Source organism: Puma concolor, chromosome B1 (genome assembly GCF_028749965.1).
Source record: "Puma concolor isolate L17-30 chromosome B1, mPumCon1.1.hap2, whole genome shotgun sequence".
Taxonomy (NCBI): domain Eukaryota; kingdom Metazoa; phylum Chordata; class Mammalia; order Carnivora; family Felidae; genus Puma; species Puma concolor.
Genome location: NC_141670.1, coordinates 160,566,686 through 160,594,057, shown reverse-complemented (window position 1 = coordinate 160,594,057; position 27,372 = coordinate 160,566,686). Strand labels below are relative to the sequence as shown.

The 27,372-nt window shown below is 36.6% G+C and overlaps 1 protein-coding gene across 1 annotated transcript in view; it reads left to right on the top strand.

Moving 5' to 3' along the window:
• The first annotated feature begins 19,176 nt into the window (after window positions 1-19,176).
• LOC147581978 (uncharacterized) overlaps window positions 19,177-27,372 on the top strand; it is a 187,810-nt gene continuing 179,614 nt past the window's right edge. Inside the window, exon 1 of the mRNA XM_086702927.1 lies at window positions 19,177-20,271. Within this exon, the coding sequence (XP_086559053.1) occupies window positions 19,897-20,271 (375 nt within the window). The 5' untranslated portion in view covers window positions 19,177-19,896. The remainder of the gene's footprint in view (window positions 20,272-27,372) is intronic.

The following is a 27,372-nucleotide window of genomic DNA, read 5'->3' as shown; positions in this document are numbered from 1 at the left end:
ATTCTCTGAAGTTGTAACATCCTACCTATATAGAAACTTCAGTGTACAACTTCAAAAATAGAGGATTCGATTTTAAAGCATGATAGTGTAAAACTTACAGGTGATAGGAAAATACAGCTGAATAAAACCTGGAAAACCTCACTGAATAGAATAGTCTGACACACTAGGCAGATCCTTTCAATGAGGGACTGATTTCCTCAGCTGCAGAGAGCTGCCTTGCCTGATGTCATGGCCCTTACCACTGCAGCTCACATCAATGCCGAAACTTTTAGGGACTATAAACCCCTCATTTTAGCACAACTAGGGACAATTCTGAAAGGCCATTCTGGCTCCAAAACTCCCTCTGAGTTGTCTAAGATTGTTAACACCTGTTTACAATTATCTTAGCTTGGGCTTCTATAGCAAAATAACCACAGACTGGTTAGATTAACATATGACATTTATTTCTCACAGTTCTGGAGGCTGGGGATTTTAAGGTCAAGGTGCTCACAGATTGAGTTCCTGGTGAGAACTCTCTTACTGGTTTGCAAATGGCTGCCTTTTCAATGTACCCTCACCTGGTAGAGAGAGAGAGCTATGGTCTCTCTTCCTCTTCTTGTAAGAATACAAATCCAATCCTTGCCTCCACCCTTGTGATCTAATCTAAATCTAATTATTTTCCAAAGTTCCCACCTCCAAATACCATCACATTAGGAGTTAGAGCTTCAACATATGAATTTTGGGGGCATGGAAAAATTCAAGTCATAATATCTCTCCTTATCTGATTATGTTTCTTTCCTTCTCTTACTCATATTTTAACATTGTGCACATGGAAATCCAACCAGCAATAGTATTCATCACTGTTTTTGTAGAAAACACTATAAATCAAAAAAGCCAACTTGAGATAATACTGTAGAAATAATCAACTTAAAACATTATTTACTATTTTAAGGTGTTATATAGTATCCATGATCTTTGTGACTATGAACTCATGACAAGTTCATAAACTTAATATATATCATCACAATTAAAATGTCCATATGATACAGTCATAGTTTACATATTCATTCTACCTTTTTTATCTACTCCAATTATTTTTACAAGGCAGCATATTTAATGGATATTAAGTGACAAATCAATCCTTGAGTCATCTCTCAGCTCTATCATTTGTTAGCAAAATTTAAGCTATTTTCTTTGTATCAACATTTTGTGATCTGTAAAATGAGAGTCTAATGAACTTCTTTTTTGTGCAATTGCTGGGAAGTTAAACTTTTGTGAAGCTGCTTTATAAATTTTAAAACCTATACAATACCCAAATTGTGGAAAGAGCCTAAATGTCCATCAACTGATGAATGGATAAAGAAATTGTGGTTTATATACACAATGGAGTATTACATGGCAATGAGAAAGAATGAAATATGGCCCTTTGTAGCAATGTGTATGGAACTGGAGAGTGTGATGCTAAGTGAAATAAGCCATACAGAGAAAGAGAGATACCATATGTTTTCACTCTTATGTGGATCCTGAGAAACTTAGCAGAAACCCATGGGGGAGGTGAAGGGAAAAAAAGAGGTTAGAGTGGGAGAAAGCCAAAGCATAAGAGACTCTTAAAAACTGAGAACAAACTGAGGGTTGATGGGGGGTGGGAGGGAGGGGAGGGTAGGTGATGGGTATTGAAGAGGGCATCTTTTGGGATGAGCACTGGGTGTTGTATGGAAACCAATTTGACAATAAATTTCATATATTAAAAAAAATAATAAAAAAACCTATATAAGGAGGATTTTCTTAACAATGTAGAAAATATCTATTGTTAAAGCTTATTTAAAGGATTTGTAAATAACATTAAAATATTATATCTGCCAGCAGAACAATGGTTTCTTACAGAAGCTGAGCATCAGGATCCATAGATGACTTTTAATTGAAATACAATTTTATTCCTAAATTCATTCTATGAGGCCAGTATCCTCCTAATACCAAAGCCAGACTAAGACACTACAAGAAAATAAAACTACAACCAATATCCTTTATGAACATTGATGCAAAAATCTTCAACAAAATACTACCAAACTGAATTCAACAGCATATTAAAAGGATTATGCAGCATGACCAATTGGGATTTATCCTTGGGATATAAGGATGGTTCAACATATAAACACTAATCTATGTAATATTCTATATTAACAGAATGAAGGAGGAAAAAAAATGACCATTTCAATTGATGTAGGAAAATCATTTGACAAAATTGAATATCCTTTCATGATTAAAAACACTAAAAGAATTAGGAGTGGAAGAAAACTACCTCAACATAATAAAGGTTATATATATAAAATCCATAGATAACGTTATAATCAATGGCAAAAGACTGAAAACTTTTGCTCTAAGATCAGGAAGAAGACAAGGATGCTCACTTTTGCCATTCTATTCAACATAGTACTGGAAGTCCTAGCCAGAGCAGTTGGGCAAGAAGAAGAAATGAAAGGTTATGGAAACTGGAAAGGAAGAAGATAATCTCTCTTTGCAGATGACATGATCTTAAAATGTAAAAACTCTGAAAATTCCACACACACACACAAAACTGTAGAACTAAGAAACAAATTTAGTAAAGTTATAGGATACAAAATGAACACACAAAAATCCATTGTGTTTCTACACATTAATAATGAACAATCCAAAATGGAAATTAAGAAAACAGTTCAAATTAAAATGCTATCAAAAAGAATGAGATACTTATGAATAAACTTGACCAGGGATATGAAGGATTTATACATTGAAAACTACAAAATGTTGCTGAAAGAAATTAAAGAAAACACAAAATAAATGAAAAGATATTCTGTATTCATTGATTAGAGATTTATTATTGTTAAGATATCAATACTTCCCAAAGTGATCTACAGATATGAGGCAATGTGTATCAAAATCCCACTAACTTTTTGTAGAAATAGAAAAACTCATCCAAAATTTCATATGAAATTTCAAGGAACTAAAAATGGCCAAAACAATCCTGAAAATTAAGAACAAAATTCTTTTGAATTTCAAAACTTACTTCAAGTCTATTATAAACAAAATGGCATGTTATTGGCATAAAGACAGACACATAGACCAATGAAATAGAATAGAAAGCACAGAAATAAACACTTTAATATGTAGTCAAGTTACTTTTTTTGTTTTATTTTAGAGAGAAGAGCAGAGGGAGAGAGGGAGCGAGAATCCTAAGCTGGTTTCACATTCAGCATGGAACCCAACACAGGGCTTGATTCCATGACCCTAGAATCATGACCTGAGCCAAAATCATGAGTCAGATGCTCAACTGACTGAGCTACCCAGGCACCCCTACAATTAAATTACTTTTGATAAGAATGCCAAGATCATTTAATGGGGAAAGAACAGTTTTTGAACAAATGATCTTAGGGACACTGGATATCTACATGGAAAATAAGTGAAGTTGGATCATTATCTTACACCATTTATAAAAGCTAACTCGGGGCTCCTGGGTGGCTCAGTTGGCTTCTGACTTCAGCTTAGGCCATGATTCCATGGTTACTGGGTTTGAGTCCTGTGTTGGGCTCTGTGCTGACAGCTCATAGCCTGGAGCCTGCTTCAGATTCTGTGTCTCCTTCTCTCTCTGGCCCTCCCCTGCCTGTGCTCAGTCTTTCTTTGTCTCTCAAAAATAAATAAACATTAAAAAAAATAACTCAAAATGAACAAAAGACCTAAATGCAAGAACTAAAACTATTAAACTCTTAGAAAAAAGTGTAGGGGAATGGATATGTCACCAAAAGCACAAGCAACAAAGAAAAAAATAGACAAGTTGGGCTTTATCAAAATTAAAAACTTTTGTGCATCAAATGATTCTACTAACAGAATGAAAAGGCAACCTATAAAATGGGTAAAAACATTTTCAAATCATGTATCTGATAAAGGATTAGTAGCCAAATATATATAAAGAGCTCCTAAAACTCTATAACAACAACAACAACAGCAACCAAACCACCCAATTAGAAATGGGCAAAGGACTTGAATACACATTTCTCCAAAGAAAATATGTAAATGTCCAGTAAGCACATGAAAAATTGCTCAGTATCACTAGTTATTGGGAAAATATAAATTAAAACCACTGTAAAATACTACTTCACACCTGTCAGGAGCACTATTATAAAAAAACAAACAAAACCAAAACAAAACAAAAAACAAAATAACGAGTATTAGTGAAAGTGTGGTGAGATTGAAACCCTTGTGCATTGCTGAGAGGAATATAAATAGTGCAGTTCTTGTGGAAAATGATATGGTGGTTACTGAAAAAGTTACACACAGAATTACCATATGATCCAGAAATTCCACTCCTGAATATATATTCCAAAGAATTGAAAGCAGGGACTCAGATAGTTGTACACCAATGTTTATTGTAACATTACTCATAATAGCCAAAAAGTAGAAGCAACCCAATGTCCATTAGTGGGGAAATGGATAGACAAAATGTGGTATATACATACAGTGGCATATTATTCAGTCTTTAAAAAAAATAAGGAAATTTTGACATGCTACAACGTGGTTGAATTTATGAAGACATATACTAAGTGAAATAAGCTAGTTACAGAAGGACACTTACTGTGTGGTTCCACTTATACGAAGTACTTAGAGTAGTCAGATTCATATAGACAAAATGTAGAATGCCAGTTGTCCATAGAGGGTTCGAGGAGAATGGGGAATTATTGTTTAATGGGCATAAAATGTCATTTGGGGAAGATGAAAAAGTTCTAGAGATGGATGGTGGTGGTTTTATAACAATTGAATGTACTTAATGCCACTGAACTGTACTTGGTCAATTTTAACATGGTTAAAAATGATTAACGTGGTAAATTTTGTTATATATTTTTATCACAGTTTTTAAAATGTAGTTCTATATACAATTTCTATAGCCTATCCAACCCCTACTGAATCAGAATATCCAGTGAATTTCTATAGTCAATATTTAATACAAGGTCCACAGGTGATTCTTATGCAACCAGATTTGGAAATGTCTACTATGGACTACTTTTGAAAATTCCTCAACCTCTCTTCTGCTCTGTATCCATTCTTCAATGTAGCAATGCATCTGGAATAACTTTAAAAAAAATACTGAGAGTAGGGTTAACAGAACTTCTCATTTCATGCTTTATTATATCTTGATTCAGAATTCAGAATTGCATTAACTGTGTTGAGAGAAAAATTTAATTACTCAATGTATCTCATTTTAATATCCTATCATGTATAGTATTGGCTGCCTGCGGTTAGCTTTAAAGGATACTCTATTATATCATTTTTATGGTCTGGAAGAAGGTGACAAAAGTATTATCAAAAAGCGCATTTATTCAAATATACCTGTAACAAATTTATGGTAAAAGTATAGTTTTAAGATAATAAAAGCATCATAGTTTGACAAAAAAAGACCTAGACTGGGTTTGGAAGCCTTGAGTGACACCCTGAACTTTAGCTATTACAAGGAGCACAACTTTTGTTAAACCACTCACCTGCATAGTACCCTGCATGTTTATTATTATTTTTTACATGTTTATTTATTTTTGACAGAGAGAGAGAGAGAGAGACAGAGAGAGACAGAGAGAGACAGAGAGAGAATCCTAAGCAGGCTCTGCACTGTCAGCACAAAGCCCAATGTGGGGCTCAAACTCACAAACAGCTAGATCATGACCTGAGCCAAAATCAAGAGTTGGATGCTTAACCAACTGAGCCACCCAGGCACCCCCTGTGTGTTTATTCCTTAAGGACAGTTTGATGTTTTAGCCTGTGTGGCTGATTTATTTCAAATTTCATTTCTTTCAATTTTATTCTCTTCCAGTTAACCTCACTACAACTGTGGCTACCTCTCAATCTCACTACACACAAGCTTATTCCGCTGAGCTTTGTGGAAACTCTGTGAGCAAACTCTGCACCCTCAAACTTTCCCATCACACTTCTCTAACTTTAGTTGAAATGAATCTCTGTCTCTCTCTGTGTCTCTCTGTGTCTCTCTCTCTCTCTCTCTCTCCCTTTGGCAAGTAACATAATCTCACCATAAAGTCTCCCTTAAAGATTGCTTCTTCTCTCACTTGTGCTTGTTCATGGTGATTCACAGAGTAAGTGCTCAATATTTTTATATGATTATTCAGGCAGTCACCACAGGCAGATGGCTCATGAGCTAAAAATGACCTGATGGCATATTTTCTGATCTTCAATCCGTTTGCTTCCAAAGTAATGGAAAACACAGCGTTTTAATTTAAATTACTTTCCAATATCAAAAAGTGGGAATTTTCCATTGAAAACAAGCATTTCCATCATCTCTTTGGAATTGAAACACTGGTAAAACAGCATCCATGTTCCTATGTGACAACAGGTACTTGAGATGAGTAATAACTATTCTCCTAAAGGAAGCTTTACATTATCCACTTTACTGAAGTTTGCGCTATTTCCTGGTCCTTTGTGTCTCAGATGGAAGTCAGTTTCAATTTATCATCTTATATTTCTCTTCTTCATTGATGTACATTGACTTCCAGGCCCCGTAGGCATTTGAGTTTCAAACTTGTCCCAAACACTTATTCTAAGAAATTGTCATGTATACTACCCAAGTCATAGCCTCATCAGTCCACTCTATCTGCTATAACATTGAAAATAGTTTTAGATATTTATCGATATTTTCTATATCCTTATTTTCTAAGCTAGCTTTTCCTAAACTGTGTTCTGAAGATAATTTAAGTACGAACAGACTTTCCTCTAAAGTGGAGAAGTATAAATATACTTGGGAAAAAATGAGGTTAAGCAAAATTTAATGGCTCTTTGAATGTGGCTTTAAATGCTACTCTACATTGTAGATATTGTAGGAGGAGAAGAAGCAGTCTACATAGTTACCTAACATGCTAATACATAAAACAAAACAAAACAAAACCTCTGGCATCATTCCTCATGGATTCTTACCAGTTGGAACAGGCTTTGAGGTCGTCTCATCCAATTCCTTATTTTACAGATGAGGTGTCTGAATTCTGGAAAGGATAATGGATGTGTTGCCATGCTCATGTTTGTGGTAATATTTATTTTTGATGATCCAGCCTCATGCTCTTCAATTACTGCACACTCACTGTTCTTCACCTCCCACTTTGTTTTTCAACTTAGCAGCCTCTTTATGAAGTGAAACCGTACAGCACTTGCTATCTTGCTTGGAGAAGGACAACCATTTTTTAAATTTTATTTTATTTTAGAGAGAGACACAGTGTGCACAAGCAGGGGAGATGGGCAGAGGGAGAGTGATAGAGTATCCCAACCAGGCTCCAACCTCAGCACAGAACCTGACGAAGGGCTCGGTCTCATGACTGTGAGATCATGAGCTGAGCTGAAATTAAGAGTTGGATGCTTAACTGACTGAGCCACCCAGGCACCCTGAAGGGACAACCATTATAACAACATTTTACCTAGCTCATTTGAAAAGTGATTTTTCAGCTAGTGTGTCCTGAAGAGGAAGGTGGGGCACTAACGCAATGAAAATCACCTGGGGAGTCTAGGAAACTTTGCAAAATACACATACTGGATCCCTGAATCTTCTCATGGACATTCTGGCCCCTAAAGGTTCTGATAGTTTCCTGTGAGGTACATGGCCATAAACATTTTTATTCATTGGTTATTTTTACTAGATATGACTATATTCTCTAAAGCATTTACTAGATAGAAATAACAAATTCCACTTGATTTAGGAATGAGGGGTTCTGAATAAAATGTTTTCTCCTAATAAAAAACATTGTAGAAGACCGCAGATAGATGGACTTTGGGGAAAGATATTCAGTAGAGGTATCAGCATTCCAACATAACTTGATTTGTGTGTGACATTAGAATTTATATCAAGTTTCTACATTCAAGTCTTCCTCTTTGGAAACTGGTGTTGTAATTTTACAGTTGCCTTTTAAGGATTACTTCAAAAAACATATGTAGTGGAGTAGTTCCTTTCTAAGTACTATTTCCTTTCTTTGGCCAGTTAGAATGATTAATGAAATGAGCAACTGTTAGTTTCCTTATGGGAGGAAGAGGTTGAGGATTAGGGCAGTTATTTCCTGAGAACGTATTACACTGCTCTGGAATGAGGTGTCATTTGCCCTGTAAATGATAACTTGTTGCTTTAGCAGTTCTGTAGGGGAGAGGAGGTCTTGCTTTTTCTCAGCAGTCTATATCAATCCCCATACCTGCGTGACAGAATGCTGTGGTACATAAATATTGCAGAGTGGATGTTGCTCTATTATTTACTCCTTCTGAGGAGAAACATTGATCAAATCAGCGTATCTGTACCAGTGATTTATTATTCCATTTTATTCTCTTACAAGAGGATTAATGATTGAGGTAAAAGTCCATTCAACTATTGGAGAAATAAATATATATGCTACATGGTTATTTGATTACACCAGAAGAATTTTAAGTCTTTATTGTTACACTGGGCTTAGGATAGCTTTGAGCAAGAAGTTTCAATTTCCCCAAGAGTTTTGATTGAGGGGGTCTTTTCTATCATGTTCCTTTGTAATTAAGGTACAATGCCCTGAGTTCTAAGATTCACTGTTGATGTTTAAAGCTAATAAATATGTCGCCTTAGTGGAAGTAAAGGCATAGAAACTCTGGAACTCTGATCTTCTGAAAAGAAAGAATTGTTCCTACATGAGGAAATAGAAGGAGGGCTAGAGAAGTCTCACTTGACCTGTGCCTTGAGAGATCACCTCGAGGAAACCAAAATCTTCACTAAAAGAGTGAGGCAGATGCCTCAGTTATTTTGGTTTTACCTTTCTCTCAGCAGTCAGTGGGTCTATAATTCATCTCATTACTTTAGACATGGTGCCTAGTGCATCTGGGAAAGGGATGGTAAATATTGATCAAAGCTGCCTTACTTATTGCTGTCCCTACATGTACTCCTTAGTCTCACAGTTGTCTGCATGCTACCTTTCCTACCAAATCCATCAACCACTTTCTGCTTTCTCTTCTTTCCCTGTCTATTCTAAACTTGATGATTAATCTTTTGAGCCATACTCCCACCAACATCTTTAATTCCTTTGTCCCCTTAGCTTTCCTTCTGACCTAGTCAGAAAAATTGCATTCATTGATCAGTGCTGTAATTCTTTTTTGATTTTGCACCTGAATTTTTGTCAGCTGTTGCAAATATTCCTGTCTTTTAGCTGAACTGAAGCACTGATCATCTATCATTTTACATGGAATGGTCAGTAACTATTTTTCTTAACAATGATATTAACCTTCACCACACTTTTTGGTTTTACTCCATGTGATAATCTTGCATTCAATGCAACTGGACTTCCTTAGAAATGTTAGTTGAGTTTAGCACATATAGCAAAGAGGACTTAACCGACTGCTGAGGGGCAAAAAACAATTTAAGCTCTACAGGCATTTTTTATAAAGCATACAAAAAACATTTTTAAAAGAGATAAATAAAAAGATATGAAAAATAGTAAAATAACATGCTTTTCAAAAAGTCTTCAAATGTGGTCTTTTCCATATATAATATTTCCACATTTACTTTTCCACATTCTCCCCCTTCTCCACAAATATAACCATATTCATCTTTATCTCCTTCCTTATTTTCAGGTCCTGCAGACTTGAGATCTTTACCTTTTTAAATCTAGCACATTTGGGACTAGAAACAAAATATTTTCTCTGTCTCATGTATCTCTCCTGTCTAATCACTCTTGGCTCCTCTTTGTCTAGAAACATATTCAAATATTTTCTATTCCTTAAAAAAGCCTTGCTTATATCATCTATGTCTTTTAGGTTACCCATTTAACTTTTTTTCTTATCTGTATTACCCAAACTTCTTTTTAAAAAAATTTTTAATGTTTATTTATTTGTGACAGAGAGAGAGAGAGAGAGAGAGAGAGAGAGAGAGAGAATGAGTGGGGGAGGGGCAGAGAGAGAGGGAGGCACAGAATCTCAAGCAGGCTCCAGGCTCTGAGCTGTCAGCACAGAGCCCGACGTGGGGCTCGAAGTCACAGACCATGAGATCATGACCTGAGCCGAAGTCAGATGCTTAATCAACTAGGCCACCCAGGCACCCCTTAATGTAGTTCTGAGCCACCCAGGTGACCTTGTATTACCCAAACTTGAAAAAAATGGTTGCGACTCATTTCTACTTTTTTTATTATTTCCTTCACTCTCCAGTCCATTATAATTTGGCTCTTGTTCTTAGCACAGTACCAAAATTACTCTTGACAAAACCATCAATAATTTATTAACACTTAACTCCAAAGGAGAGCTGTAATATTTGAGACTCTTAATCAAAATATCCATAATAATATATTAATGAAACTAACATTTACGAGCATTGTCTGATATGTCTTGATGATACTGTTCATTTCATACTTATCTCATTCCATCCTCGCAGTGACTCTATGAGAGAGTTACTATTATTATTCTCATTTTACTGACAAAGAAGTTGGGAGTCAGAGAGATTATGTAAATTGCTTGGTTACACAGTTACTAAATGGCAAAGCCAGAGCTGAACCTAGATCCTCTTAAAGCTCTCCATTCCCTTATCTTTTGGGAATCTACACCTTCTTTTTTTCCATTGACCCCTCCTACTATAACATTTCTGTTTTCTTGGCAGATTTCCCTCTTTCATTCAACCCTTAAAACATTGGTTCTTGATTCTTTTTGCACTACAGAATTAACTGAAGGTATTTTTAAGACTACAGTTGCTATGGACCCACCCCAAAGATAGAATCAGAATACCTAGGATAGGGATATTATATATACCTAGAAATGTGCATTTTAAACTCCCACAGTGATTTAAAACCAATGTAGTTTTTTAAAGCCACAATTACACAGTCTCCTAGTGATCTCATCTAGCCTCATAGTTATGCCCACCACCTACAAAGTGATATGCCCAAATGTGTATTCCCTGGCAAACATCTTTCCCCCTTTTTCCTCTTTCCTCAGTAGCTGGTCTCCAATATCTTCCCATCTGCTGGACAACTTAATCTTCATGTCCTGTAGGAAAATCACCGTTTTCCCTCTGAAGGGAAATCAGGACATATGGTCACTCTTTTCTCTAACTGCCTAGATGCCTTCCTTTACCTGCAAGAAAATGTTTGAGGCTCTTAACACTGCATGAAAAACCCATGATAATCTGCTTTTTTTCTCAGTAATGTATAACTCAGAATTTATTCTTCATCTCTCTGGAGTACTTGTAGTTCCTATACATACATGCTGTGTCCTATCTCTTATCTTTATGCTATTGCCTGTCTAGAATCCTTTTTAAACTTTATTCCTTTTAGAATAGTTCAAGTACCTCCTATCCCTGGAGTTCTCTATTAACCCTCTTGTCTGTTAGCTACATGCTTTGATTAGATTTGCCTTCTCCACATAATACTCTATGTATACTAACTGTTGTACCTCTGTCTGCTACTGTATTGAACTTACTTCAGTTAGTGGTATTTCCTATCACTTGATGAATGCTGGAACTAAGCCTGAGTAGCCTTGGTAATTTGTTGATTTTTCTCTTAGGAGTTAGGTGTTGATTGTAGTCACTTCCCCAGACTTGATCAGGCAGCATTCTGCCTTACTCCTCTTTCCTATTAGACCATGCAGCTGAGTTTCCAATGGACTTGACTAATACTGAAATTATGACTAGCTAAAACTCTGAAGAGGACAAATAAAATTTAGAATGGGAGATGATAAAATGCCTTAGCAGAAATATATAAGAGTGTTAAGGGAACACAGAGAAATAACCCTTTGCCTTTGCTACTGAGAAGGTGGCAAGGATGTATTCCTAGATTAATTGAATTTTAAATTGGGTATAATTTCATAAATGTAGGTAGTTTAAATTTCTGTAAAATTTGAATCATGTCAGAGGTGCTATATATATATTTTAAAATTTTTTAATGTTTATTTGTTTTTGAGAGACACAGAGAGACAGAACATGAGTGGGGGAGGGGCAGAGAGAGAGGGAGACACAGAATCTGAAGCAGGCTCCAGGCTCTGAGCTGTCAGCACAAAGCCCAATGTGGGGCTTGAACTCAAGAGCCGCAAGATCATGACCTGAGCTGAAGTCAGACACTTAACCGACTGAGCCACCCAGGTGCCCCAGAGGTTCTATGTTTTCTTTAAAAAGTAGTTGTTATATGGTCGCTTTTCTTAAAATTGTGATTATTTCTTTATCATTCATCTATAGTTTCAAAGAATCTTTAATGCAATACATGCACAGTTGCCAGCATTGAATACCTCCAGGGTCCCTATCAATATTTTATTTTATTGCATTTGGTCTTGTTGACCACTCCCATTTTCACAGTGCTAATGTTTTCAGACTGTATACTAAATGAATAACATCCATTGAATTTGGACAATAGAGTATCCTTGTTGAAAACAACCAATAAACGTATTTGTAGAGGATTGGGTATAGGGCCAATCCTGGGCTAGGTCCCCTATGCCTTGGAGATACAAAAACAAGTATTAGATATGCTTTCCTGAACTGGGGATTTTTAGGCAAGGTTATAGAAACAAAATTTACATTATATGTTTGAAAAGTGTGAGGCACCATATTAAATAAATACATTCTACCTTGTTAGGAATGATGGAACTTGCTAGAAGGCAGAAATCAATGTAAACTAGAATACTAGAATATTTTGGTTAGTCTTTGAAAACAGATGAGGGTATAGATAATCAGGAAAAGGAGATGAGCAATGCAGTACAAACTAAGACACAGCACATGAAATTGTACAAGTGACACCAAAATCTGTAGACAAGTTCAGAAAATCTCTAAAATTGTATTTGTTTGTGGTCAGCAGAGGATGCTGAAAAATGGTCTCTCACTAACCAAGGCTAATGATATGAGAGTTTTGTTCACTTGTTTATTCTTCTCACCATTTAATAACTTACTGTGTCATAAATAGCGTCCAGGTTTTGATAAGGAACCATCACCCATGGGCATCAAGGCAAACAAAGTAAACATTTATAAGGAGCAGTTAGTTCCTTTATTCCTGGCCTTGATTTTATTTACTCAATTAATTATTTAATCTTAACAAGGAACATAGCCTCCCTGTGCTCTCTTCATCCCTTTGAAGTAATCATCAGTGAAGGGAGGCAATGCAGTAAATGGATTCTGTATGGAGGGAGAAGAGAATTGTGGATAACTGTTGTCTTAAGTACCATGGCTATAACAGCAGCAGCTTGGTAATAATAATAAAAAAGTAATTTATACTGAGCACATCTTATGAAAGGTTATTATATAGAGAATGATGACTGGTTGTTCTCCATCACAAGTAGGCACAGAGAAAAGATGATCTGGATTTAAATATCAGTGGACTATATTATTGAAAGACATGGTAATGTTTTCCCAGTAAGACTTTAACATAAATAAGAATGGTTATTCATCTGTCAAGAACATTTTAAGTTGAAGTCTATATTGGGCTAGGGGGATAGATTCAAAAATTATCTTCTATAAGTATTATCAGTATTTCTTTTTGTAATTTGGAATCCTAGAGAGCTGATTCCTAGAATAATAGTTTATGTGTTTACATAGTGCTTTAGATCATTATTTTGTTTTCATTTTGAGATGGATGCTTGGCTTCCCATATTCCAGTAGAGTAAATACACCTGGAGAGATGAATCAATGCCACACAGATAATTAATAATAGTGGAGTAGGAGCTCAAAACTAGGTCTTCTAATACCAAAATCAATGCCTAAATTGTAGCTTTGCCATGAAGGGCCTTTAAAAATATTCTATAATGACCTTCAAGTTATAGATAAAGAAACTGAAGCCACGATAGTTAAAATTACAAAAATTTAAAAGGAACAGAATTTGAATCTCCTGTCTTCCACACAAGTGTGCATTACACTAACTACAGCCCTACTTACCTCTTCTCTATATACAAACACAAATATGAATGAGTGCCTTATGCATCCATGCTCTCCTTGCACACCCAGTTAACAGCAGGGATATGACTCCCTCTTTCTACTCCTTTTTTTCCCTTTGGTAACAGGACAAAATATGAATGTCAAAGAATTCATAATGCTTTCCTCATCTCCTGCCTTCTAAAGTTATAGTACTCATCATGCTGATAGGTTACCAGGCTTTTGCTAATAAGTGTTAATATCTGACATTAGCGCTGATAGAGGCCAAAAGAAATCTGGAAGAAACCAGTCAAAAGAGTTAACTAGCATTTCTATTAGAAAAGACAGAGTGAGGGGCGCCTGGGTGGCGCAGTCGGTTGAGCTTCCGACTTCAGCCAGGTCACGATCTCGCGGTCCGTGAGTTCGAGCCCCGCGTCAGGCTCTGGGCTGATGGCTCGGAGCCTGGAGCCTGTTTCCGATTCTGTGTCTCCCTCTCTCTCTGCCCCTCCCCCGTTCATGCTCTGTCTCTCTCTGTCCCAAAAATAAATAAACGTGGAAAAAAATTTAAAAAAAAAAAAGAAAAGACAGAGTGCTTTGTGGAAGGAGGCTGCACGAATGGGTGGGTGAGACAGTGAGGAGTGGTGTGGGAGGTAGAAATAGAGAAGAGATAAGTTTGTAAGCAACTGCTATGACAAGATGAACTCTCAGAAGAAACATGTCTACAGAATATTTTTAAGGAAATTTTGCTGTGTTGGTGTAGTTTAATTCCCTGCCTTTCTTGCTGACCTTCTACCACCTTTACAAGGGAATTCAGTAAAATCCTGCATTGCTCTTCAATGCTTTTAAAGCCATAATTACATTTTTTAGGGAAATGAAGGTAGTACTTCAATGGTCACTTTATGTGAACAAGAAGTTCAATTCTTTTGGCTTACTTATATTTATTTATTTAATTTTAATTTTAATTTTTTATTATTTTTAGTTTACATCCAAATTAGTTAGTATATAGTGCAACAATGATTTCAGGAGTAGATTCCTTAGTACCCCTTACCCATTTAGCCCATCCCCCCCTCCCACAACCCCTCCTGTAACCTTCGGTTTGTTCTCCATATTTATGAGTCTCTTCTGTTTTGTCCCCCTCCCTGTTTTTATATTATTTTTGTTTCCCTTCCCTTATGTTCATCTGTTTTTTCTCTTAAAGTACTCATATGAGTGAAGTCATATGGTTTTTGTCTTTCTCTGACTAATTTCACACAGCATAATACCCTCCAGTTTCATCCACATAGTTGCAAATGGCAAGATTTCATTCTTTTTGATTGCCGAGTAATACTCCATTGTGTATATATGTGTGTGTGTGTGTGTGTGTGTGTGTGTGTGTGTATACACACCACATCTTCTTGATCCATTCATCCATTGATGGACATTGGGGTTCTTTCCATACTTTGGCTATTGTTGATAGTGCTGCTATAAACATTGTTTCCAGTGCTGTTGATAGTGCTGCTATAAACATACTCTTTTCCAGAGTAGCTGTACCTAGTTTGCTGTATAGGAATGCAATAGATTTCTGTGCATTGATTTTATATCCTGCAACTTTGCTGAATTCATGAATCAGTTCTAGCAGATTTTTGGTGGAATATTTTGGGTCTTCCATATAGAGTATCATGTCATCTGTGAAGAGTGAAAGTTTGACCTCCTCCTGGCCAATTTGGATGCATTTATTTCTTTGTGTTTTGTGATTGCAGAGGCTAAGACTTCCAACACTATGTTGAATAACAGTGGTGAGAGTGGACATCCCTGTCTTGTTCCTGACCTTAGGGGGAAAGCTCTGTTTTTCCCCATTGAGGGTGATATTAGCAGTGGGTTGTTCATATATGGACCTTTATGATTTCGAGGTATACTCCTTCTATTCCTACTTTCTTGATGGTTTTTAGCAAGAAAGGATGCTGTATTTTGTCAAATTCTTTCTCTGGATCGATTGAGAGGATCATATGGTTCTTGTCCTTTCTTTATTGATGTGATGAATCACGTTAATTGTTTTGTGGATATTGAACATACCTTGCATTTCAGGTATAAATCCCACTTGGTCGTGGTGAATAAATTTTTTTAATGTATTGTTGGAGCCAATTGGCTAATATCTTGTTGAGGATTTTTGCATCCATGTTCATCAGGGAATTTGGTCTATTGTTCTCCTTTTTAGTGGGGTCTCTGTCTGGTTTTGGAATCAAGGTAATGCTGGCTTCATAGAAAGAGTTTGGAAGTTTTCCTTCCATTTTTATTTTTTGGAACACCTTCAAGAGAATAGGTGTTAACTCTTCCTTAAATGTTGGGTAGAATTCTCCTGGAAAGCCATCTGGCCCTGGACTCTGGTTTTTTGGCAGATTTTTGATTACTAATTCAGTTTCCTTACTGGTTATGGGTCTGTTCAAATTTTCTATTTCTTCCTGTTTCAGTTTTGGTAGTGTATATGTTTCTAGGAATTTGTCCATTTCTTCCATTTTATTGGCATATAATTGCTCATAATATTCTCTTACTATTGTTCTTATTTCTGCTGTGTTGGTTGTGATCTCTCCTTTTTCATTCTTGATTTTATTTATTTGGGTCCTTTCCTTTTTCTGTTTGACCAAACTGGCTAGTGGTTTATCAATTTTGTTAATTCTTTCAAAGAATCAGCTTCTGGTTTCATTGATCTGTTGTACTGTTTTTTTTTTTTTTTTTTTTGGTTTCAATAGCATTAATTTCTGCTCTAATCTTTATTATTTCCTGTTATTTGATGTTCTTTTGCCAGCTTTTTAAGGTGTAAGGTTGGGTTGTGTATCTGAAATCTTTCTTCCTTCTTTAGAAGGCCTGGATTGCTATATACTTTTCCTCTTATGACCGCCCTTGCTGTGTCCCAGAGGTTTTGGGTTGTGGTGTTATCATTTTCATTGGCTTTCATATACTTTTTAATTTCCTCTTTAACTTCTTGGTTGGCTCATTCATTCTTTAGTGGGATGTTCTTCAGTCTCCAAGTATTTGTTACATTTCCAAATTTTTTCTAGTGGTTGATTTCGAGTTTAATAGCATTGTGGCCTGAAAATATGCATGGTATTCTCTCGATCTTTTTGTACTTACTTAGGGCTGATTTGTTTCCCAGTATATGGTCTATTATGGAGAATGTTCCATGTGCACTGGAGAAGAATGTATATTCTGCTGCTTTAGGATGAAATGTTCTGAATGTATCTGTTAAGTCCATGGGGTTCAGTGTGTCATTCAAAGCCATTGTTTCCTTGTTGATTTTTTTATTAGATGATCTGTCCACTGTTCTGAGTGGGGTGTTGAAGTCTCCTGCTATTATGGTATTACTATCGATGAGTTTATGTTTGTGATTAATTGATTTTTATGTTTGGGCACCTGCACATTCGGTGCATAATTGTTTATAATTGTTACGTCTTCTTGGTGGATAGACCCCTTGATTATGATATAATGCCCTTCTGCATCTTTTGATACAGTCTTTATTTTGAAGTCTAGATTGTCTGATATAAGTATGGCTACTCTGGCTTTCTTTTGTTGATCATTAGCATGATAGATGGTTCTCTATCCCCTTACTTTCAATCTGAAGGTGTCTTTAGGTCTAAAGTGGGTCTCATGTAAACAGCATATAGATGGATCTTGTTTTTTATCCATTCTGTTACCCTATGTCTTTTGATTGGAGCATTGAGTTCATCGACGTTTAGAGTGAGTACTGAAAGATATGAATTTATTGTCATTATGTTTCTTGTAGAATTAGAGTTTCTGGTGGTGTTCTCTGGTCCTTTCTAGTCTTTGTTCTTTTGGTCTTTTTTTTTTTTTTTTTTTTTCATCTTTTCTCCCCTCAGAGAGTCCCCCTTAAAATTTCTTGCAGGGTTGGTTTAGTGGTCACAAACTCCTTTAATTTTTGTTTGTCTGGGAAACCTTTTATCTCTCCTTCTATTTTGAATGACAGCCTTGCTGGATAAAGAATTCTTGGTTGTATATTTTTCTGATTCAGCACATTGAATGTATCCTGCCACTCCTTTCTGGCCTGCCAAGTTTCTGTGGATAGGTCTGCTGCAAACTTGATCTGTCTTCCCTTGTAAGTTAGGGACTTTTTTTTCCCTTGCTGCTTTCTTGATTCTCTCCTTGCCTGAGTATTTTGTGAATTTGACTATGATATGCCTTGTTGATGGCCGTTTTTCGTTGAATCTAATGGGGATCCTCTGTGCTTTCTGGATTTTTATGTCTATGTCTTTCCCCAGGTTAGGAAAGTTTTCCGCTATGATTTGCTCACATAACCCTTCTACCCTATTTCTCTTTCTTCCTCTTCTGGGACCCCCATGATTCTGATGTTGTTCCTTTTTAATGAGTCACTGATTTCTCTGATTCTTAAATCGTGCTCTTTTGCCTTAATCTCCCTCTTTTTTTCTGCTTCATTATTCTCCATAAGTTTGTCTTCTATATTGCTGGTTCTCTGTTCTGCCTCATCCATCCTTGCCGCTGTGGCATCCATCCGTGATTGCAGCTCAGTTATAGCATTTTTAATTTCATTCTGACTAGTTTTTACTTCTTTTGTCTCTGCAGAAAGTGATTCTAATCTATTTTCGATTCCAGCTAGTATTCTTATTATCGTGATTCTAAATTCTGGTTCATACATCTTGCTTGTATCTGTGTTGGTTAAATCCCTGGCTGTCGTTTCTTTGTGCTCTTTCTTTTGGGGTGAATTCCTTCATTTTGTCATTTTGAAGGGAGAAAAGGAATTAATGAGGTAGAAAAATTAAAATAAAAACATTAAAATTAAGAAAATATTAAAATTAAAAATTAAACACACACAATCGAATAAATGATGCTAGATCCTAGGTGTGTTTTGGTCTAGGTGTTGAAAGTGGTTTGACAGATTAGAGATAAAAAGGGAGGAAAAAAGGAAATCGTTTGAGAATTTGAAAAGAATGAATACACTGAAGTAGACTAAAATGAGATGATGGAAGTAAAAGAAAATTTGAAAAAATTTACACAAAAGTAAAGAATATACTAGAAAGAAACTAAAGAAAAATATTTTTAATAAAAACTAAAAACAAAAATGAATTTTTTCTTTCTGTATTCAAGAAAAAGAAAAGAAACGAGAAAGAGAAAAAAGAGGGGAAAAAAGGAAAACGTTTGAAAATATGAAAAAGTGAATACACTGTAGTAGACTAAAAGAAAATGATGGAAGTAAAATAGAATTTGAAAAAATTTACATAAAAATAAAAAACATAGTAAAAAATTAAAGAAAAATATTTTTAATAGAAATTGAAAGTAAAAATGAAGTTTTTCTTTTTCTGCTTTCAAGAAAAAGAAAAGAAACGAAAAATAGGAAAAGGAAAAAGAAAAAAGAAATCGTTTGAAAATTTGAAAAAGTGAATACACTGAAGTAGACTAAAATAAAATGATGGAAGTAAAATAGAATTTGAAAAAATTTACAAAAAATTTAAAAAATATAGTGAAAAAAGTAAAGAAAAATATTTTTAATAAAAATTGAAAAGAAAAATGAATTTTTTCTCTTTCTGTATTCAAGAAAAAGAAAAGTAGTGAAAAAGAGAAAAAAAAAGAAAGAAAGAAAATTGAATAGATGGACCTGCTACCGGATTGAAATAGGACTGAAATTACTTTGTTTTCCCCTAGAAGTCAGACTATGAAGTGCTTTATAGTCCATAAACTAAGTAGGCGGTGATACTTGTGTTCTTGAAGAGTGAGGTTGGCCCAGTTGGGCGGGGCTAAGTGTAATGGCTCTGTTCTCCACTAGATGGCGCTGCTAGCCTACTGGGGTGGGGTGTTGTCGCGCTTGTAGTTGCGTATGCGCATGCGCAGTAATGGTGAAAATGGCATCACGCAGGTATCCAGTCTCTAGTATTGGAAGGAACTCTGTTCTCCCGGATCAGCAATCGCGCACCTGTCCTCTGTCTTCGGCTTTCATCCACTCCCCGCTTCTTCACTGTCCGTGACCAAGCCCCAGGCAGTACTTCTCTCCGGAGTTTTGTCTCAGATGCGGCTGTTCTGCCGGCTCCGTTACTTCTGAAGGACTGTGGCTTTGTCCTGTTCCGCCCCGCTGCTGAATGGTCTCACTGAGCAATGGCCGGATGCCGGCTGCACCCAGGAATGCTTGCGGGACCGTGCTGCTGCCAGTGCCCCTAGACTATGGCCAGGTGCCAGTCTGCCCCAGAAAAAGTTCACCAGATAGTGTAGCAGCAGCGTTTCAGGGACTATGGAAAATCACAACACACATCTGGCACCAGGCTTCACCCTTAACGACCTTGTTCCAGCACCAGCGAATATGGCCATTTTCTGGGGTCTGCTGGGACCAGGTGGCTTCAACAGTCTCTACCAAATGTCCTTCTAGCAGTGGAACTGCTTTTCCCCATGTGGCTCGAGAACCTCCTGGACTCCATTCTGCTCCTGGGGATTCGCCCTTCCCGCCAGAGCACCACCAGGTATTGAGCTGCGGAGTTGCAGACTTTGCACTCCCCTTGTTTACAGTCTTAATGGAATTTAAACCCTCTCCTTTCTCCTTTCTCCCTTTTTAGTTTAGTCCCTGCGGCTGTTTCCAATTTTCCACTTTCTCTTCAGCTGCCTTTAGGGAGGGGTGCTTTTCCCGAATTCTCCCCAACCCCAGTCTTCGTCCTCTCTCCACCTGCAAAAGCAGCTCCCTGCCCGCCGCTGGCTTCTCTCTCCCCAAGTTCACCTCTCCCCACCATGTACCTGCTGAATTCTGTGGTTCAGGTTGTGCAGATTGTTGTGTTAATCCTCCGATCAGTTTTCTAGGTGTGTAGGATGTTTTAGGGTTGGTCTGGCTGTATTTCATGGATGTAAGACACACAGTAATGAAATTTAAATCCTTTCCTTTCTACTTTATCCCTTTTTAGTTCACTCCCTGTAGCTGTTTCCAATTTTCCACTTTCTCTCCAGCTGCTTTTGGGAAGGGATGCTTTTCCCATATTCTCCCTCTGTCTGCATCCTCTCTCCGCCTTCAGAAACACCTCCCTGCCCGCCAGGGCTTCTTTCTCCCCAAGTTCACCTCTCTGCGTCAGTACCTGCTGAATTCTTTGGTTCAAGTTGTGCAGATTGTTGTGTTAATCCTCTAGTCAGTTTTCTAGGTGTGCAGGATGGTTTAGTGTTGGTCTGGCTGTGCTTCATGGACGCGAGACACACAAAAAGCTTCTATGGTGTTCCGCCCTATATTTATATTTATATTTATATTTATATTTATATTTATATTTATATTTATATTTATATGTTTTATATTTATATCTTTAAACAACAAATCTCATGCCTAAATTTAAATTTTATTATCATAAAATACTAATTTTATAATTTTGCATGTATGTGTGTATGTATGTACTACTTTGGAAATTGAAGGGCCCGTTGCTTTTAGCTAGAAAAGGATATTGTGGTTTCTCTTTGTCAATATCTTTCCTGTTCTAGTTTGTCTTCCTCTACCCTGTATATTCAGTTTTTTACTTTATCACTTCATGCTTAAAATCTACCTTCAAAATAAAATCTGTACTCCTCCTTTGGCATATAAAAACCGTCATTATCTACCCACAACCTGACCAGTCATGTCTCCTTCTAGAGAGCATGTGCCAAATAGCCTGAATACATGATACACTGTACCACTTTAAAGCCCTAAGCATGTTGCTATTCCTTCTTGTCAATGACTTTTGTATATATCATTTATATGCATATTTGTATATATCATTTATATATACAAATACATATTTACATATATTTTTTTCTGTTTGCTTTTTATTTTTTATCTGATAAATATAATCTTTAAAATGCAGCATAAATTCCATTTGTGTGTCTTCCCTGTATCCCCAAGGTACAGAAAGCTATCGCCTTATTTGTATAGTCTAAGGTTTTGGGGCAACCCTTTGTCATGGCACATATCACAATAGTGTGTAGTGACCCTCTTCATACCTAGCTGCTGCTGGTTTTGAGGACAGGGACCATGTCTTTTTTACATTTGTTTGCTAAGAACAGCACATGACATATAGTAGGCACTATGAAAATTTTACTGAGATAGATTGAATTTGTTTGACATCCTAAACAAATTACTTGATATTTCCACATGGTTAAAATCAGAGGATTTCAGGGGGGAAAAAAGAAATATCATGCATCACAATTCTTCTTAGGACATATTCCTCCATTCCTTCATTTATGCAAATATGGTTGATGGGCTCCTCACTGGAGGTAGAATGTTTTTTAAGACTGGTTTGTCCTTTGTCATCTATTGGAGAAGGTGGTTTACAGAAGCCTTGTTTACAAAGAGCCACATTTTCTGAGATTCTGTGTTGTAACATATTTTGAGGAGTGGACTGCCACCAAACGGAGGTAGATGTTAAACAAAGGAAATGGGACGTCCCCAGGTTACGGGGTGCTGAGTACCATACAGGTGATGGAGAAGACAGGTGGACACTACAAACGTCTGTAGGAACATTACCGATTCCTAAATTAGAGCTCATTTAGATTCTGGAATTCTCTTTACTGTGTGGTCTACTGGTGAGGTGGCCTAGAACAGAATCATTCCATTCATCTTGACCCCTCCCATCTAAGATCTTTAAAGAAGTGAAGACTGGTTAACATGATCAATTAAATGGGGGAGAAAATAGGGCAGTTTGTGTAGTGTGTTAGAAAGAGGAAATGGGGTGTGTTGTTATCACATGTGTATAATGCATCCTTTGTGCCTAGTTTATAATAGTTTTAGGTCCATTTTAGCATTAACTGTGTCCGGAATCCCCTTCTCTCCTGGGGCTTTCCCTTTACAACTGGATGGCCCGAGATGATTTCCAGGCTCCTCTTATAATTTAGACTCTTGTAAATGGACTCTTTTGTGGCATTTTAAGGACAAGTTTACCTTCAAGGGCCAGAAGGGGAGAAATGTGTCCTATCTCCACTGCTGACCTATTAATTTTGCAAGTCCAAAATTACAAAGTAGTAAGATGGAGTAAAATACTTTCTGCATTCTCTTCAACATTATCTCCACCACAACATTACACATTTCTATAGGTATCCAGATACCAATTTATAATATAAACCCTGCAGTATGAACCTGACAACTATTGTGAAAGAACAAACAGCCACTGAAGAGTCATTTGCTCAGGAAAATTTTACTTTGCTCTTGTCAGTGCCTCAGCCAATATCTTATCCTCTGGAAGTTGCCCTCATTGCTTAGAGGAATCTTTTGTTGCAAATGTGCTACAAGCTGATAAATTCAGTCCTGGAGTCTTGTATTTTCTATGTTTGATATTCCATTAGGAACTACAGTGGCTTCCCCCACCCCCCGCCCTTTTTCTTTTTAGTTTGGCTTCTGATGGTGATAGCAGGTATCTCTCTTTCAATTTAAGTATAATTGAACTTGAGATTAGCTGCTTACAGATGCTGGTAAACCTTACCATGTGTTACCTAAGAACAAATTCTAACTTCACTTTGAATAGCACCTTTCACATCAGTGCCTCAAGTTGCTTCACAGTAATACATCATCAATATTTCACAACGTGGCATCAGTGAGCAGCATATTCAATGACTCAGCCATCACTTCAAATAATCTAGAGAAGCAACAACCAGAGGAAAGCAGGTCTTCTTTTTCTCTGTACAGATGAAAGATACAGATTTAATATTTCCAAGTGTTTGTTTTACCCTTAAACCATGTTTAGATGAACAATCTAGCAGAAAGGTGCAAAAAATGAAAAAAAAAAAAAAACTGTCCTAGAGGCACTATTCATATTTGCATCAGTAAATCCAAATCAAACAAATACACAAACAGGCATCTGCTCTATACATAAGTATTTACCTGATATTTCATTTGACACTATAGCTTTAAATAAAATCTATGAAACTTTTAAAATTTAGAGTAAAATTATTTTATTTGAAAAATTAATTAATAAGATAATTCCTAATTACTACCTGGGAATGCAAAAGCTAGGAACAAGAAAGGTCATGCTGTGTTTCTTTCTCCTCTTCCTCCCCACATCCACTACTCATCTTAATGCCTCTGGAATCCATATTATTTTTTCCCATACTATTGCCATATCCATATTTCAGGTAATCCTTTTTTTTAAGTTTTTAAAAAATATTTATTTATTATTGAGAGACAGAGAGAGAGCATGAGCAGGGGAGGGGCAGAGAGAGGAGACACAGAGTCCGAAGCAGGCTCCAGGCTCTGAGCTGTCAGCACAGAACCTGACGCAGGGCTTGAACTCACAAACCAGAAGATCATGACCCGAGTTGAAGTCAGACGCTTAACCGACTGAGCCACCCAGGTGCCCAACTCCTTTTTAATTTGAATCATCTCCACATTTATCTGTCGGGTTTCTTCAATCTAGTTTTTGGTTGAGTGTCCTACCATACCACCCTATATATTCCTCACAGTAAGTGCTAGAGTAAATTTTCTATTACTTAAATGGACAGTGTATCTCTATTCAGCTAAAAATACCTTCTAGTGACTCTTCATAGATTTCAGGATGTTTAAAATCCTTAACATGGCACAGAGGCCTTTCGTGAAATGACCTCTGCCAGCATTTCCACGCAAACATCCTTTTATTCACAAAATGAGCACCCACGTTGCCCCAACATATTGAACTCTTTGTAATTCCTTTCAAAGGTCAACCTTTCTGTTATCTTGGACTTTTGAACACATTGAACATATAACCAAAAATGTATAATATTCTGCTTACTCTGTTTTCTCCCTTACTAGGCAGGATCCGTTGCATTCAGTCATCAGTGCCTAATACCTGATATGTAATACCTGATTTCTGAATTGAATGTAATTTAATAGGAAGCAATAAAACTTCTACACCACTCATATCCTCTGTTTATTGAACGAAGCTAGATATAGGCAATAATAGTGAAAATTTTAATTCTTAGTATTTTACAGAAGTTATGAACCTCTTTTAGAATCTGTTGAAAGCTACAGATTCTCTTTGCATGATAAAACACATGGATGATCCTACATGCACAATGTTTTATACAGCTTCAGAAAGTTCATAATAATCTTGAATTCAATTTAGGGATTTCTAGCTAAAGCCCACTGTTCTAATGCATTCTCATGTTGATAAACATACCATTGGAGAGTTTACTCATTTGGTTGACTTGCTCTGTCTCATCAAAGTTTAGAGAATCATGGAATCTCAAGAGTGGAACACCTTCCAAATATCATTTAGTCCAATTTCATACGTAATATATGAATTATTTCTATCATGTTTATTCCACATGCTCCCCCCTTTCATGGTAAGCTTTATTGTTCAATTAGAGTGAAGTCACAATCTCTTAAGCACTACATCTACTTTGAAAGATCCTGGCTATTTAAAAATTATCTGAGACTTTGGTTTGAACTCAGACATAATAAGAGCTTGGAAGCAATCACTCTCATCTTTAAAATAAGGAAAAGCTAGGCACTCTGAAAATCAGTGACTTCTTTGTGATCCCCCCTGACCCCCCCCCCCCCGCCCAGAGAACTGAGATCAAAGAGCCAACTATCTCCTTGAAGTCTGAAGAGATAGGAACATCAGAGTCATAGCTGATATCTGCTTACCCAGAGCAGAAGCCTCTGGAACCACAAACTTGTAGGAACAATTAAATAGTGGCTGATGAATTGCTGCAGGCTGGGTGGAGGCTAGCATGAAGAGTGAGAAACAACTGGGGACTTTTGTCTTGGGTGTTTCCCCACACTATTTTGACTTTCATTTCTAGAAATCCTACCAGGTTTCCATGGTAAACCTTGGAAGAAGATCCTTTGTAGCTCTGGCAGGAAGAGAAGAGTAAATACTGTGAATTGACCTAAAGCATTTTCCATGACAAAGACTTACTCTCTAGGGAAAAAAAAAAAAAAAAAAAAACTTCACCAAAGTTATATCCTACTTGGGGATGGACACTGTTTCCACTTCAGCACAATCTAACCTTACTGTCTCACCAAAGTGTATGCAGGGGAAACAGAGTCAAAGGGTGTTGGGGTACAAGAAAACAGACTGTGAACACTAAGGCAGGAAAGAGTTGGGGGCAGGGTAGCTATACCACCAGAGAAACAATTCTGTAGGTCACAATTTGGAGAAATAGACCAGCTAAAAGACTGAGATTGAATCAGAAAATTATGTAATGTTTCCACCTACTCACACTTTATCATCACATAAATGTGGCTCCAGTATAGCAACAGGGGATTACACCTCAAAATCTGTAACATACAGGCTCTATCTCTGAAGAGGAATATTTATGGAGTCCCAACATCAGAGGGAGGACAAAAATAAAGACAATAGAGGAACCTGAAGTCTTGGACATCTATAGCTATCACAAACAATAAACACAGCCTAACTTCTAACTAAATTAACATAAATACTTAAATTAAAGTCCCATTTATCTTAGTTTCTATTACCTGATACAACAGGTTTGACTTTCAACAATTTCAAGCATAATTAGAATTCCAAATGAGAAGAAAAAGAATGGGGCAGAAGAAATATTTGAAGTAATAATGGCTGAGAAATTTCCAAATTAATGACAGACACCAAGAAACAGGTTCCAGAAAGCTCAGAGAATATCAAGCTGATAAAACAGAATAAATAGAAAAAAAAATAAAAACAAAAAAATAACAAAAGAATCCCCAGAAAAAATTCCCTCAAGCTTGGCATATCGTATTCAAACTGCAGAAAGCCAAAGAGAGAGACCATTTTGAAAGACTCTAAAAGGGACATGGGGCACCTGGGTAGCTCAGTCAGTTAAGCATCCAACTTCGGCTCAGGTCATGATCTCATGGTTCTTAGGTTCAAGCCCCACGTCAGGCTCTGTGCAGACAGCTCAGAGTCTGGAGCCTACTTTGGATTCTGTGTCTCCCTCTCTGCTCCTCCTCTCCTCATGCTCTGTCTCTCTGTCTCTCTCTGTGTTTTTCTCAAAATTAAATAAAGGAGACAACAAAAACACCTTGCTTATAGAGGAACAAGGGAACAAAGATAGGAATTAAAGTAATTTTTTTAAAAAGTGAAACATAATCTTGCTGTATGACCCATCAATCACACTCCTTACCCAAGTGATTGAAACCTTTTGTATACACAAAAACCTGTATGCAGATGTTAACAATATCATTATTCATAATTCATATTCAAAATGTGAAGCAACCAAGATTTTCTTCAGTAGTGAATGTATAAACACACTGTGGTGTATTTGTACAATGGAATATAATTTAGTGATAAAAAGGAATGAGCTATCAAGCCACCCAAAGACATAGACAAATTGTTAATTTATGTTGCTAAGTGAAAGAATCCAATCTGTAAAGGCTACATACTGTATAATTCCATTTATATGATATTTTGTAAAAGGAAAAACTGCTGAGATGGTAAACATATCTATGTTTGACAATGTTTTGGAGAGAAGTTGAATAGAAGAGGAAAGGGAATTTTCAAGGTTGTAAAAGTACTCTGGTACTTTAATGGTAGAAACATGACACTGTGAATATGTCAAAACCTGTACAATTTTATGGACCAAAGAATGACCATTAATGTATGAAAAAAATGCTTACAGTGTTTAGCAGGTCAAAGAATCTCACTATG